A 15,910-nucleotide genomic window follows, 5' to 3' on the forward strand; every position below is an offset into this window, starting at 1 on the left:
TCATGCTGCTTTTTCTACAGCATGTTTGAAGAAAGATCCAAAGAATCTCGAACCATCTGTACGAGGAGTTCACAAGATCAATGGAACAAATTTGCTTATTTAATTAGTAAATTTGAAATAGTGCATAATCTGAAATGCTTAATTTAAGAAAAATTTTAGTTTGGTCTCATACTTTTGAACCCCAATGATTATATATCTGTTTGGCAAGAGTTCTCCTACTGTAAGCCTTATTGATGGAGTGTGTAGCTTTTAATTTCTTAAACAACCATGTAGGAAGACGACACATGTCCATATTGCAGGATCACAATGTCAAGATTCATCAGGCTCAAATTATGAAAGAATGGTTGAAAGGAGCATACTGCATACTCATTTTCGCACACAAGTCCAGACCTTAAATTAATTGAAAGTTTTTGGGATGTGCTAGAGGAGACTTTACAGAGTATCTGGAATCTGCGCCTCTTCAAACATCCCAACATTTATTTCCATCAAGAAGTGCATACATTTTTGGTCAAGATCTTGTTTTGACAATGCAAGAGTCCAGATACTCAGCAAAGTCATGACACACACATTTAGCATAAACCTAAACCTTTTTAGAAGCACATTCATGAAAAAAATCCAGAATTTTACGAGTAATTTTCACTCAACACTTAAAGTTTATTTTATCACCACTTTCACCTGTATTTTGTATTGAATCTGGTCTTCTTGTACCGGTTCAATATTTCTCACAGCTTTCATTAGTGTGCTAATAATTGGTACACATGATTGCACATCTGTGTCAGTTTCATTCCCACAATCCAAATTTGACTCTTAATCCACATTATTTATCAAGATGCATGTTTTTTTCTTTGTGCTGTAATCTGACATTTGACATGTTCCTTAAGTATTCTCGGTAACACTTTATTTAACAGTGTCCTTATTACGTGTTACATATACTTACTATAGTAATAACAATAAATTATGCATAGTTACATGCAACTAACCCTAAACCTAATCCTAACCTGAACCCTATAGTCAACATGTTGTTATTAATATTACTCAGTACTTAAATGTATAATTACACTGCAACAAGGACACCTTAAAATAAAGTGTAACCAGATCCTGTAAGAGCTTAATCATAGTTCCTCTCTCGGGCTGCTCTCAGAGACTGGCGTAGGAGTCTTTTCGCCACGACTGCGGTCTCCACGGACATGATGACGGTCCCAGTCAGTGTCCACCGTCTCATCATTCCAGATGGTGGAGGTCTCTGTGTCGCTGAAATACCCCGACTCCCCAGTGTAGTGTGTGGGAAAGAGCAGCAGGGGTTCTACAGAGAAAGCCTTCAAGTGTCTCGGTTTGAAATGAGACATGTATTCCTCCCTACAGACAGAGGGAACACTACAGTTAGCCCACAGAAAGAAGTTTACGTTAAAATACCTTTATAAAAGTCATTATTAAAAGTGCAACTCTTAAACCTTAAACGCATAACTCATGTCTTTAGTGACCCAGGACGTCATTCACTACCCTCCTCGTTTATTTTTTAAAGTTAGACATCAACCTTCTTAGTATACTGTAGGCTATAACAAGACAAAAATAATAAATGTATTTTTTTAAATGTGTGGTTTCCCATTAATTTTTACAAAAAAAATTTAGAGTCGCTAACGACCCGAGGTGTGTAACAGTGTCGGCATATTTTTTTCTGCACAACAATAATTGAATCTTTGATGATTGAATAAGTGCAATTCACCTTGCAATTCACCTTAAACGCATAACTCATGTCTTTAGTGACCCAGGACGTCATTCACTACCCTCCTCGTTTATTTTTTAAAGTTAGACATCAACTTTCTTAGTATACTGTAGGCTATAACAAGACAAAAATAATAAATGTATTTTTTTAAATGCGTGGTTTCCCATTAATTTTTACAAAAAAAATTTATAGGGTCGCTAACGACCCGAGGTGTGTAACAGTGTCGGCATATTTTTTTCTGCACAACAATAATTGAATCTTTGATGATTGAATAAGTGCAATTCACCTTTATTCCACAAGGTGGCATTGTCTGATACACAATGATGAAGTGATGTTTCACTCATAGTTACCACAGGCAGAAAACAAAAGAATAGGAAGTATCATCAGCAAAACTGGAAATGGCTCAGTGATTTACTGCAAGTACTGAACGCAATCACATATTAGAGTCACTGTCACTTGATGGTGAATCTGGTGAAGAAGCTGTCAGCGATCAAAATATTGATTTTGAATATGTTGAAAATGATAGTTTTGAGAATATGTTTGAGATGGCGAATATGAGGCAGATGCTGAATGTACTGGGAAATGAGCTCTGACGAGGACAATGATGATGGTGTAAAACATCTGCCCAAAATAACCCTTCCAAGCTCCAAAAGGTAACAAAATATGCTTTATTTTATTCTTCTGTAATTGTTACTCTAATATCAGTAGAGTTTTACATTATCGCGACAGGTAGAGATCCATCCGTGTTAGATACAGATCCGGGTCGCTAAAGACCCGAATATGTAATGATGATTGGTGAAACATTCATGCATTTAAGGGTTAATGATAATGCAGAGAATAGCGACTACATTTAAATCCTGTAAATGCACACTACATTTAAGTTAACTGTTCAGGACTGCCAACTCTAGTGTTATGGGTAGGGTGAGTAAATGATGACAGAATTGTCATTTTTGGGGTGAACTATCCTTTTAACTCATTCCCTGCCATTGACTGAAATTTCTGTCATTTATGAGACATCGTTTCCCCGCCATTGACTGAAATGGTAGGGGGTGCTATTACGTATCTTCAATAAGCAGCAGCAGAAGCAAGCGATATCATATGTAAGCAGATGTATATGTAAAATAACGCGATCATCAACATTAAACAGCATATAAATCCAAATTGCCTAATGTTAACAAATGAAATGTCGATCCAGGACGAGCTATAGGACTGAGAAGTTTTGGGGGTGTTGATGGACTTGATCTACTCCATTTATGTTTTGATCATTGTTCTGAATCTGATCCAGATGTAGTCTTTGACAAAAACTTTCAATTGTTGATAAAAAAAGAGATGCATGAAGCTAGAATAAAACGTTTGTTGTTTAGTTTAAAAGCAGAGGGTCTGCTCTTTCCTTTGATATATTGCACATTCAGATATTCAGACAACCAAATATTCTGGGCGCCATGAAACTGTTGTGAAAATGATAAAAAAAAATGGCAGTCAGGGAAAGAGTTAAGAAATGTTAATACTAACATCTACGACACTTACTTGGGGTGCTTGTTAAACATAACAGGCAGAAACTCGTCCACGGGCAGCATCTTGCTGAGAGGCTGGGCTTCCAGAAGCGTCTTTGCCCCCTGCAGTGAAAGGGCATAGCCTAGTGTCCAATAAGAGTAATCCGGGCTCACCAGGTTCTTCACTCCCTCCACCCAGCGCTCTGGATGCTTAATTTGCAATCGTTTACGCCCCACGTAACTTAAAGAGAAGAGGAAAAACGGAACAGACAAAGGAAACACAATTTCTAATTATCAATGTAAATTTTATATATTTATGAAATGTTCACTTGTGGACCTCAAGAAGACCAGTGACAACTTTGTGGAAGCTATGATGATGGATCTATATAAACACTCAAAGCAGAATAGAGAACTGTGACGTTATCATAATAAAACCACAACTCACATTAAGTCCCACTGGAGGCCTGATTGTTTCACATCCTTCATGATGGTGTTGAGGCGGCTCTTGAAATTGGTTTCAAACCTGACATCATCCTCCAGTACGAGCACCTGCTGTTGCTGGAGCTCCACCACCTGAGAGCAACACACAACAAAAAGAAGTCATGCACATAAAGTCATGTTGACACAGCATCGAAAGTCACTTGTAATTCATACAGTATTACACTCTTGAAAAGAAAAGTTCCAAAAGAGTTTTTTTTCAGTGATGCCCCAGAAGAACCACTTTCTGGTTTATCAAAGAACCTTTGACTAGCATTTTATAACCACAAGGACCTTTTTCCACTTTGAGTGTGGAACAGAGGCAAGCTAGTAAGAGCTGTGTGAGTAAACCTCACTCCCCTGATCTCAAGAGTCACGCTGGCGACTGAAGCTAAAGACTGCGGCGAAGCCTTTTGTTAGAGCGCCTGCCTTTTACCCGACCAGTTACATTTGGTGCCGTGACCCGGATGGGAGTAAGGTTTAGGGAGGTGAGTGCAACAGGCTATATTTACATCCACACCTTTTGTTTCAATCGTAATGAATTCATTCCGATTGGTGAATCCGAACATAGTGTTAAAGTGATCGGGTTGATGTGCGCGTTTAAATGTCTCAAGCTTCAAATCGAAATAGATTTTTCTAATAGAGTTTTTCAATTTGTGTGCATAATATTCTCCTACATGGCTTATTTTCTTTGTTTTAAAGTGCAGACTTAATATTTATCTATTCCGGGTCCTAATTAGGAGATGACGAGCACATGAACCGTTATGCCGTGCTGCTTATATTTATGAAACAGTAATAACGCCTCTCCCCACTCCCAAAAGAAAGTGTCTGTGGATGAGAGTATGAAGTGAGGACTGATGGGACGTTGTTCTGCTCCACCTCACAGATGATGAGTGGTAGGAGAATTTTAGAATAACACGAGTCATTTATGACATTTTGTTTAACAACTGCAACTGTCATTTCTACGTAACTGCACATGCCCATTCCTTTCCAGTTTTGGTTTTCAATCCGATCAAGTGTTTACATGTTTTCTCGATCAGATTAGAAAAGGAATTAGCCACCCCTTTCAATACTTTCAATATAAAAAAGGCTTTTTCAGTCCGAATGAGCTGTCAGTCCGATTACTAATGGTTCGAATCCCGCTCGGAGCAGGTCGAGTCGGATCGGTTTCATTTGGTGCCGTGACCCAGATGGGAGTGAGGTTTTGGGGGGGGTGAGTGTAACGGAGGCAAGCTAGTAAGAGCTGTGCGTGTAAACCTGACTCAAAAAGGGGTTCAATATCCTTTCGCTTCCCATGTCGAAAACGCTGGTTCGAATCCCGCTCGAAGCGGGTCGAGTAGGACCAGTTACACATGTTAATGTAGCAGCTTATTGTAGGGCATCATGTTTTGCTGTATACCTTTTTCCAGATGCTGTAATGACTAAGGAAGCAACCGATTTCACCCTTAGTTAGCACACGATCAGAGTAAGGATCTTTATATCCAGGAAGCATCTCAATTCCTAAAGCCCTTAGCTGAGTTGAATTCAGGGTTCTGGGAGAGAGGAGACACATTAAGTCGTATTTTACTGTGGCATGTTGTGTAGTATAAAATACACTTTGCATTGAGAAGCAGAGATGAAGGACATACAGTATAAACAATAGGGAGAACAATTGACATTGTGTGACTGGTGCAAAAGTGTGAGTTATAATATCATACTTGCCATCCACCGCATCGGTGAGGGTGACATCTATGCCCAGCACCTCCAACGAGCGCAGCATACGGTCTCTGCGATCCTCGCGGCGTTTTAGATTGATCAAGTAGACCTAAAAAGGGGAGAAGATAATGCTAATATTTCCATTCTGATTCCTATGAGGATTGCACATGGACACAGATTGAAAAGTTTTTCAATATTCTACATTTAGTATTTCTGTTGTCAGTATCTATACCTGATTGAATGCCATGGTGTCTTTGGGTTTGGAAGCAATGTGCATGTAATGGGAAGTTTCCATTTTGAAGTCAACTGAGGAAGATAAACTACAGGTTATATGTCTATAAGTGCCAAGAAACATTTTCTGGTAGAAAGAAGCTCATAGTAATTAAACAAATTAGTGATTTATTGGAGCTTGTAGATTGGATAATACATTTTGAATGATAAATTAAAGGTTAAATTAATTAAAAGTTTATTCATTTAAATAATTTTAATTAAAGGTTTGCTTATTCACAGTGTTAGTCAATACATTTTGTTCCAAAAAAACTGTCAAATGTTAGTTTTTAATAATTGTTTTTCCACAACATTTAAACTGTCAATTCTCAATATAAATATATATATATATATATATATATATATATATATATATATATATATATATATATATATATATATACATATGCCTTATAGTTGCATTTAGCAGATTAGAGCTGGTTAATAACATAGTTTACATTTTGAGCATTTGAGATATACAGTATAGTATATATCACCTTACATGATTAGGTAATGCATGTATGTGGATAAAGGTGAACATACTTATATATCCAACTTTAAAGAGCTAGGTGATAATATAGTTATATTTTGCACCGAAATAAATAATCCAGAAGAGATCTGCTATAATTTGTTTCTCTTTATTTTATACTGCAGATAAATTTGAATATAATATATATATATTGAACTTTATATAGAGAGCTGTACTATAATAGAGTTTACATTTTGTGACAATCACGCACCTGAGATTAGCTATAGTATATATTGCTTTCGGTGAGTATACTGTATGTGTGCAGGTGGTAAAGTAGGATGTACTATATCCAACTTTTAAATATCACTGGGCATGATAATAGTTTACATTTTTCAGTGATATAACAATCGAACAGTTGAGATTTGCGCAATATTTTTGGATAGGGGATGAAGTTTTGAGCTCTGAAAGTAAAACTGTCTTTTAACATGCCGATTTCATAATAAAGTCAAGCTAATCTAATGACCGAAGACAACAGGGTCGGAAAGAGCAGAAAGAATGTGTGAGAGATGTCACAGAGGAGTGAAAACTCTCTCTTTCCTGTGAAAACTATACGGAAAAGCATACAGTAAAGTGTCTGTGTAAGCTAGAGGATCAGGAAGGAGTAGTGGTGAATGGATGGCCCACACCTCTGCTTCACAGTTTATTCACTCTCAAATATTGTACTAACAGGCTGCTGTATTTAAAATCACCTCACTGTACAAAGTCTCTAAGCTTAAAAGCTGTTTTTGCCTGAGAAGACTTTTGTCAGTTCTTCATATTGTTTTGTGATTTAATGATACACACTTAGTGCCTCGGTGACAGTGTGGCTGAAGCTCTCCACCTCCTCCTCCAGAGTCTGCTTTATCTCCAAAGGCAGTGGCAGGTACCCATAATGCTCTTTGTTACATAAGAACATCTGCACACCTGTAAAGATAATAACATTTAAAAAGTCCTATTCATGATATCAATACAGATTGTTTCAAAGCAGCTTTACAGTGATAAATAATGATTCAGTGATGCAAACAGAGTTCAAGCTAGTTTTTAGTCCGCTACCCCCATGCTGGTGAAACGGTGGTGTTGTGTGACATTGTTTGATGGAGGTGTGTTTAAGTCAAAATTTCAAATCAAAATATACGTTTTTTGGCTTTTACTTAAGTGTGCTCCAAAACAATGACAAAATTCACATTTAGAAGATATAAGCATTCAAAACTTCTCACTTTCGCCAATATGGATCAATTATTTTGATGACATCATGATGCACCTTAGCTTCTCATCAAATATTTTGTCCAATCAAATGATTTCTACAATCTAAAGTGTCCCGCCCCTTACACTATAAATAGATGCTGAAGCTGCGGCTGAAATTGGTCACTTGTTCTCACATTTATTATTTTATACAGGGTGAATGGCACGTAGTGCACCATATAGGGGATAGAGAATGATTCAGACAGTGTAAATGCTTTCCATTGGGGCGAACGAAGTCTGGTTTCACATTAGTGTCACGCGATTTGCGAACCGGTCCAGAGACACGACACAGAGCGGATCATATACGAGTTGCTGCAGACCAGAAAACGAATCGGATCTGAATTGTGCTCAGAATGCTATATTTTAAAGTGATATGGAGGAGAAATGGTTAGAGATTAGGAGGAAACTGCGGCTCTACCGAGCTCAACGGCTCTGGTCGAGCTGTGATATACTAAACGCTCTGGTTATCTGGTCTTCAATAACGTTCTCAAAATGTCAGCACAAAAACATTATTTATACTCTACATTGTTCATAGAATTGTTTCAAACGTTTTAGTAAGATGTTCATCTAAAAATGTTTTAAATGGTAATAGATGTTCAGAGAGCAATCAAAAGTAACGGTTGCACAATGAAAAACTGGACATTTTGATCAGAAATTTAATGGGAATGTAAGCAAAACATTCTTAGAACATTTTTTATCTGTGGAATCAGTAAACACCTCATGACATTTCAGAGGAATGAATCAATTGCTGGCAAATTATTTAGTTAAATTGAAATACAAATAAACAAAAATTAAAGCAAACATCAAGCATAGGTGTGACTCAATGATAGGCTCCTCTTTAATCAGACTTACAGTAAAGTACAGTAGAATACTGTATTGTCATAATTACAGGTATAATGGATCTGTTACCTGCTTGCCTTGCAGAAAATGCAAAAGCCATGATATCATCCAGGGCCCAAAGATAGTAATGGTGCAGAGGGTAAAAGGCCAGGGCTGTGCTAGCACTGCGCCGCAGGTCTATCAGCATGGTGGAGTGAATCATGGGAACTGGGTGGCAACCGGTACGCTTCCAGTTCCGAATGGGTACATAATGTGGTGTTCGCTTATAATACCCCTGCAGAGACGAAAGAGATGCTCAACATTTTCAAGATTCACAAAAGATTCAGAACATTTTTTTTTTTTGGTGAAATACTCAAATACATTATGAAGAAAAAAGGAGAAACAAGGAATATTATTACTATTCTAATTTGCAGTGTATTGTTTTATCAAGTATTCATTTTAAATGTTTAGTTCCTGTCCTCACTTTCTACAATTTACATTGATTCGCCAGTAGGTGGCAACAAAGGAGTCATTATTATATGGATCACGTCTTAGATCGATGATTTATTCAAAAACAAGGACGGTTGATTCTGCTTTCAATTCCTAACTGTTTTCGTTGATGGAGCAAAAATAGACAACGTAACTGGCAACCATGTGTCGAAAATGTAAGTTACTCAAATATTAACTTCTTCACTGAACTGTTGTATAAGGGCAACAGGCTTCCCATAGTGACGCTTGCGTGGTATTTGCTTTACACTTTTCATTGAATAGGTCAGGCTGTGTTAATACTGTGCCTGTATTATTTAAATACCAGTAAAGTTGAGTCTATAATATATAGTTTTATTTTGATAAATATAACACAATATAGCGTTCAGATTACATGAAAATAGTTTTTTTGCATTGCGAATGACAATTAAAATAAAAACAATAGATAAATACAAAACTATTGATTTAGAGAGGTTGATTATGTTGTTATTGTAATATATGCACAAACATGTATTATGACATTCTCAGTGCAAACATCAAAATGATTGTGGGTTTCAATTCTCTGATTGATGGAAATGTCATTGCAAAACCATAGGTAGCCTAATGCAATTGTTTCACCAGGAATTCCCCTGTTGAACATGGTTATTTAAATAATAATAATAATAAGTTGCAATAATGCAAGCAGACAGCATATAGGCTACAATTGATTAACAAACTCTGAGCTCACATTAGGTCTGTCTTTAAAGGTTTATGTTATCATTAAAAATCAATTCCCCTATGGAAAAAATAAATGACTGACAGAACCCAAACGTAAATCCAACATGTACAAATATATCTTCTCTACTTTCCTGCAAAACTATAGACCTGCCGTTTTAAAAAAAAAAATTGTTTTTTGTTTTTGTTTTGTCATTCAGCTAAGAGGTCACAGCGTGACGTATCGATCTATTGTGGTCGCGTCTTCAAGTAGTATAAAGTTGACCAAATCTGAACTTTAAAATGAGGCGGAATGCAAAATTTCTTTACATTATCTCTGGTGTCATGAACAACTGGCTCAATTAGGCAGTCCCTTTCAGAATGATGCATCTCCAAAGCCTAAATGTACATGACTTGCTATAATCATGAACGGCCACCCCTAAACTTACCCTAGTGGGTTACGGCAAATTGGGTAAAGTGTTTGACAATTACCCATCGTGGTTTAAAAATAGCATAATGGGGTCCTAATGATACATGACTGACCATATAAACTGATTGTAGACCACGCTGATCTCCTGGAAGTGGAAGTCATTGTAACGAAAACTTTAGCCTGTAGCCTACCTGTGAGGTCATACCACACCAAAAGTTTGAATAGAGTGTCCTTGACTCTAGCATTGGAGCGACCAGCGTCCGATTCTCAGCAATCAGATGATTCAGCACTTGTGTGTTTGTCAGCAGGTTATCACTGTCTGCAAACTAGAGGACAAATCATGCAAACAATCATTTACACACATTTAAGCCTTACAGCCTGACAGATAAAATAATAGTAAGAAAAATATATTCTTTCTTTTTTTATTATTAATTAGGCTATAATTTGAGCATATTTCATACATCAGGCTTTTATGGTTCATATAGTATGAGATAGTGAGAATATGGAGCTTATACTTGAGAAGGGAAATATACACAAACTGAGCAGAAATATGCCATTTGGTGCAGTTACTGATTTTTTATATGGCTAAAGAGTAAGATGAAATTCTGAAAGTACTAACAGCATATTTCTCAATTTCTTCCAATAATATGACTTATATTAAATGCTTAGTTTGGTCACACTTTAGAAAAGGGTCCAATTCTCACTATTTACTAACTATTAGCTACAATTTTTGTCTCAATAAACTCCTAATTACTGCTTATAAATATTTAGTATAGTTGTTAAGTTTAGGTTTTAGGATTAAGAATGTAGAATATGATCATGCAGAATAAGGCATTAATATGTGCCTCATAAGTACTAATAAACAGCCAATATCCTAGTAATATGCATGCATTCTAATAAACTAGTTAATACTGAAAATGGGATCCTAAACTAAAGTGCTACCCATAGTTTTATGATTAATGCTCTGTAGTTTTTTGTTTGTTTGTTTTAGGGGGGCAAAACATATAATGCAGTGCAAAACAATGATGACTGAGATGTAAAAATATGATGTATCATATTTAATAGTTGATACTCAGATTTTATCATAATTTTTCTAAAATAAATTATGTATGGATTTACAGTTTATCCGGACAGTTCAGTAAGTGTTCTACTTGAAATATTAATGACAAATAATAACTGAAAACTGTTAAAGGGACTACAGCAATAACTGTTTTTTTTTTTTTATGATTAATTTTTTTACTTCATCAGAATGATATGAAACTTGGAAAAGGTCAAAACGTGGTTAACAGGTAATAAATGGATCACAACTATTCCTTACATATAATTCAGCACCATAAAATCTCCTAAAAATACAAATTGTCGAACTAAAACATAGTACTTTCATTTCACTGAAAACCCCCTCCAGTTATTTTTGGCCGCCACGCGAGCAGCACCAGAGTGTCAATAGTAGTTAAATATGGTATGATAATACAGACAGTTGTGACGCACATACAGTGAGGGAAATAGCTATTTGATCCCTTCTGATTTTGTAAGTTCGCCCACTTACAAAGAAATGAAGGCTCTATAATTTCTATAGTAGGTTTATTTTAACGGATAGAGACATAATATCAACCCAAAAATCCAGAAAAAAAAACCCACATAAAAAAAAGGTTATAAATTGATTTGCATTTCAGTGAGTGAAATAAGTATTTGCAAAACATGCCTTAGGACTTGGTGGAGAAACCTTTGTTGGCATCACAGAGGTAAGACGTTTCTTTTAGTTGGTCACCAGGTTGGCACACATCTCAGGAGGGATTTTGGTCCATTCCTCTTTACAGATACTCTCAAAATCCTTAAGATTTCTTGGCTGTCGCTTGGCAACTCGAAGTTTCAGCTCTCTCCACAGATTTTCTATAGGATTAAGGTCTGGAGACTGGCTAGGCCACGCTTCTTCTTGAGCCACTCCTTTGTTCCCTTGGCGGTATGTTTTGGGTCATTGTCATGCTGGAAGAATGACTGAATGCTGAATCTTCAGTGTTCTGGCTGAAGGAAGGAGGTTCTCGTGGAAGATTTGGCGGTACATGGCCCCGTCCATCAGCCCCTCAATACAGTGAAGTCATCCTGTACCCTTAGCAGAGAAACAGCCCAAAAGCATGATGTTTCCACCCCCTTGCTTGACTGTAGGGATGGTGTTCTTGGGGTCATAGTCAGCATTTCTCTTCCTCCAAACACGGTGAGTTGAGTTGATGCCAAAGAGTTCAATTTTGGTCTCATCTGACCACAGCACTTTCTTCCTAAGCCTTCTCTGAATCATTAGGTGTTCATTGGTAAACTTTAGACGGGCTTGAACATGTGCCTTCTTGAGCAGGGGAACCTTGCGGGCGCTTCAGGATTTCAGTCCATTGGGGCGTAGTGTGTTACCAATGCTTTGCTTGGTGACTCTGGTCCGAACTGCCTTGAGATCATTAACAAGCTCCTCCCATGTAGTTCTGGGCCGATCCCTCACGTTTCTCATGATCATCCTTACCTCATGAGGCCAGATCTTGCATGGAGCTCCAGACCGAGGGCGATTGATTTTTCCTTTTGTATTTCTTCCATTTCCGAATAATCACACCAACAGTCGTCTCCTTCTCTCCAAGCTTCTTGCTGATGATCTTGTAGCCCATTCCAGCTTTGTGCAGGTCTACAATCTGGTCCCTGATGTTTGACAGCTCTTTGGTCTTGCCCATGGTGGTGGAGAGGTTGGAATGGAAGATACAGATTCTGTGGACAGGTTTCCACTGACATTAGGAGTACTTTCTTAAAGTGACAGGACTAATCTGTGTTTAACACGAGCACATAACCAATCTGTGGGAGGCAGAGTTCTTGCTGGTTGCTTGGGGATCAAATACTTATTTCACTCAATCAAATGCTAATCAATTTACAATCTTTATATAATGTGTTTTTTGAGTCGATATTCTGTCTCAATCCATTAAAATAAACCTACCATAAAAATGTGGGCGAACTTACAAAATCAGCAGGGGATCAAATAATTATTTCCCTCACTCTATAGAGACAGCAGAAGCTGAGCTAAGATCAGCACAGAAGGAGAGGTCATCTCACCAGAATATAGTCTGCCCACTGTGCCCTGGCTGATGTGAGCGCAGCCTGCCTCAGCTTCATCACATGCGTGACCCGAGACTCCGGCCAGTGCTTGGGGCCCAGCTCATCCACATAATAACTGTAAATCAATATAATAACTAACCCAATGCACCAGTATACACAGACACATGAGATGTTTCCTCTTTTATAAATATATTACATTTGTACTACATTAAAAGTTTTATGCTACTTATGGTAGAGAAGATAGTGAGTTCTAACTTCTAGGAGAATGGTTATGAACAGAGTGTTTTGTAATATACCCCTGGTTTCACAGACAAGGCAGACGAGGTATCTTAAAATATGTCAGTGCCATTGTTTTGTCTCAAGATGTACACCTGTAATGTTTTTTCTAAGGCACGTTTATTAAGCTATATTTAAATGCCCTAATTGAACCAAGTCCTAATCCTGGCTTAATCTAAACCCTGTCTGTGAAACCGGGCCGTTAATGTGCATGTGTTTTCACCTCTTCTCCTCCTCCATGGTCTGCAGTTGTACTGAATGATACAAAAGCTCTACTCCAGAGAGCCATTCATGCAGCATTGCAGTGGTGTTGTCAATATTGTGATCGGTAGCGGCCCTGACAAACAGAAAGTCCATGTTAAGACCAGAATTATACCATTTAGCCCATGTTGCAGTTTTTGGTAACACGTTATTTTGAGGTGACGCATTTACATGTACTTACTATAGTCATAACAGTAAATTATGCATAATTACAAGTAACTAACCGAAACTCTAACCATAACTCTATAGTAAATACATGTTGTAATTGAATATTACATTGTAACTACGTCACCTTAACGTCATCTTGCTATACAAAACTAACGTTCAAAACGTTTGGGGTCAGTAAGATTTTTTTGAAAGAAATGAATACTTTCAATTCAGCAAAGGCATTGATCATTAAATTGATCAAAAGTAACCGTAAAGACATGTATTACGTTACAGAAAATGTATATTTCAAATAAATGCCGTTCTTTTTAACTTTCTATTCACTGATGAATCCTGATGAAAAACGTATCACGTTTTCCACAAACATATTGAGCAGCATAACTGTTTTCAACATTGATGATGATAAGAAATGTTTCTTGAGCATCAAATCAGCATTTAGAAATTATTTCTGTACTGTAAAAAATGACACAATCAATAAGTCATGTCAACACAACACATTTACATTACTTCAACTCATCAAAATAAGGTAAGCCAATTTAAACGTTATTTTTTAAGTTATACGAGATTCCCCAAATTTTTTTAAGTCAAGTTGAAATGACTTACAAAGTAGATTGTACCTAAAACAATTTAAGGCTGCAAGTTTTTTTTTTTTTTTTTTTTAAATGAAGAATCGTGTGAGATGAGTGACACGAGTGGAAAATTCAGCTTTGCATCACAGGAATAAATTACATTTAAGAATATATTTAATTCTAAAATTATTATTGAGAGACATCTTACTGGCACCAAACTTTTGAATAGTAATATTCTTTTGTCCATTATTGTGTGTTGGTTTTATAATAATAGTAGTACTACTAATAATAATACTTTTATGCCTTTATTTGATTTGATTTTTAAATAATACTACTTATTATTATTATTATTATTTATAAAAAGTTAATAAAATCAAATAAATAAATTATTATCATTATTAATAAAAAAATAAATCATACAAGAAGAATTAAGATGACATTATTATTGGTCACATTTTTCCTTTTTTTTTTGTTTTTTTTTTTGAGTGCAAACTGCCTGCACTTTCTCCTTCATTTCTCCATTTGCTCATCTGCATTCTTTCACTTCACTGTGAGTCTTGTCATATTTACTTTTCAAGCTTTCCAGGATATTTCAAACTAAGGTGTAATTAAAAGCCCAGTGCTCCCATCAATGTGTGGTCGAATACAAAACCACTGACATATGTATTATATATCTGTGTGATAATAGTAACACATTATGGTAACTTTCAGCAATAAGACATTAAACTCATGTAATGAATTAAAGCACTTTCATGTAAACTCACATTTGAATCTGCACAATAGATCAGTTTGCAGATTCAAATGTGTTTACATGAAAGTGCTTTAATTCAATACATTTGTTTAAGGCCATGAAATAATCTGTTAAGATTTTTAAATATAATAATGAGGGATGATATTAATGCAAGTGTTACCATGATACATCCATTCCTATACCTTATTCTGTCTTCCTATTAAAACAAAAATAATTTTTCATAGAAATAAAGCTCACAAATTCTTTGGAAAATTAAATTTGAAAAGCATTTGAAACATGAAACAAAAAAGAGTTACCATATAGAGATGCGGTCCTTGGGATAATCCAGTCTCTCAATACATCCCAGAAAATAAGAAAGACTGTGTTCAGCATTTCGGGCCAAAACCGCAATGACTACTTTGGGTTTGAGTAGAGATGTCTCTTGCAGAACAGGCTCCAGGTCAATGAGTGTATGAATAAAGCAGGGCCATGTCTGTAACAGTAACAGTCCAAACAGAAGCTTTCCAGATGCTCTCATGTCCGCCATGGTGTCTGAATGTGCAGAAGCATGCCGTACTATAGGACACCAGTGAGAGAGGTGAAGACGCACTGACTGGAGAGGTTTGAGTGTGCTCAGCCTATATAGACAAGTGCACTCATTTGAGTGTAAAAGAATAGCATTCACTTATAGGTGCAAATGAATGAATAAATAAAGGCATACAGCAAAAAAAAAAATTAAGAAAAAAAATTAGGAGTGCACCCTAATCATTTTCATTCCTAGTCATTCCATATATTCAATGAGCATATGTTATTAGGCAAAAATTCAACCCTACAGCTAAAATGTTATAAAAATCATTAGGATGTTTATATTCTGGGCTGGATTAACCACATGGCCAATTGGTTAAAAAATAATGCAAATTTCTGTTGGGAAATATATATATTTTTGAACTTTTTGTATGAGGTACTTTTTATTCATGTTTCAAGTGTTGTTG

The 15,910-nt window shown here is 36.4% G+C and overlaps 1 protein-coding gene across 1 annotated transcript; it reads right to left on the minus strand.

Annotated features, from left to right (window-relative positions):
• Positions 1 to 522: 522 nt before the first annotated feature.
• Positions 523 to 15,465, minus strand: colgalt2a (collagen beta(1-O)galactosyltransferase 2a; the record flags this gene model as incomplete). Its single annotated transcript, XM_082171752.1, has 12 exons — positions 523 to 1,356; positions 3,251 to 3,457; positions 3,662 to 3,789; positions 5,093 to 5,225; positions 5,391 to 5,497; positions 5,621 to 5,694; positions 6,968 to 7,087; positions 8,315 to 8,519; positions 10,025 to 10,159; positions 12,915 to 13,032; positions 13,417 to 13,530; positions 15,236 to 15,465. The coding sequence occupies 12 exons, from the start codon at positions 15,463 to 15,465 to the stop codon at positions 1,113 to 1,115; spliced, it is 1,815 nt and encodes a 604-aa protein (XP_082027878.1). The 3' UTR covers positions 523 to 1,112.
• Between the last annotated feature and the right edge of the window lie 445 nt (positions 15,466 to 15,910).

The sequence above is a fragment of the Leuciscus leuciscus genome, assembly GCF_965113295.1.
Source record: "Leuciscus leuciscus genome assembly, chromosome: 6".
Lineage (NCBI taxonomy): Eukaryota > Metazoa > Chordata > Actinopteri > Cypriniformes > Leuciscidae > Leuciscus > Leuciscus leuciscus.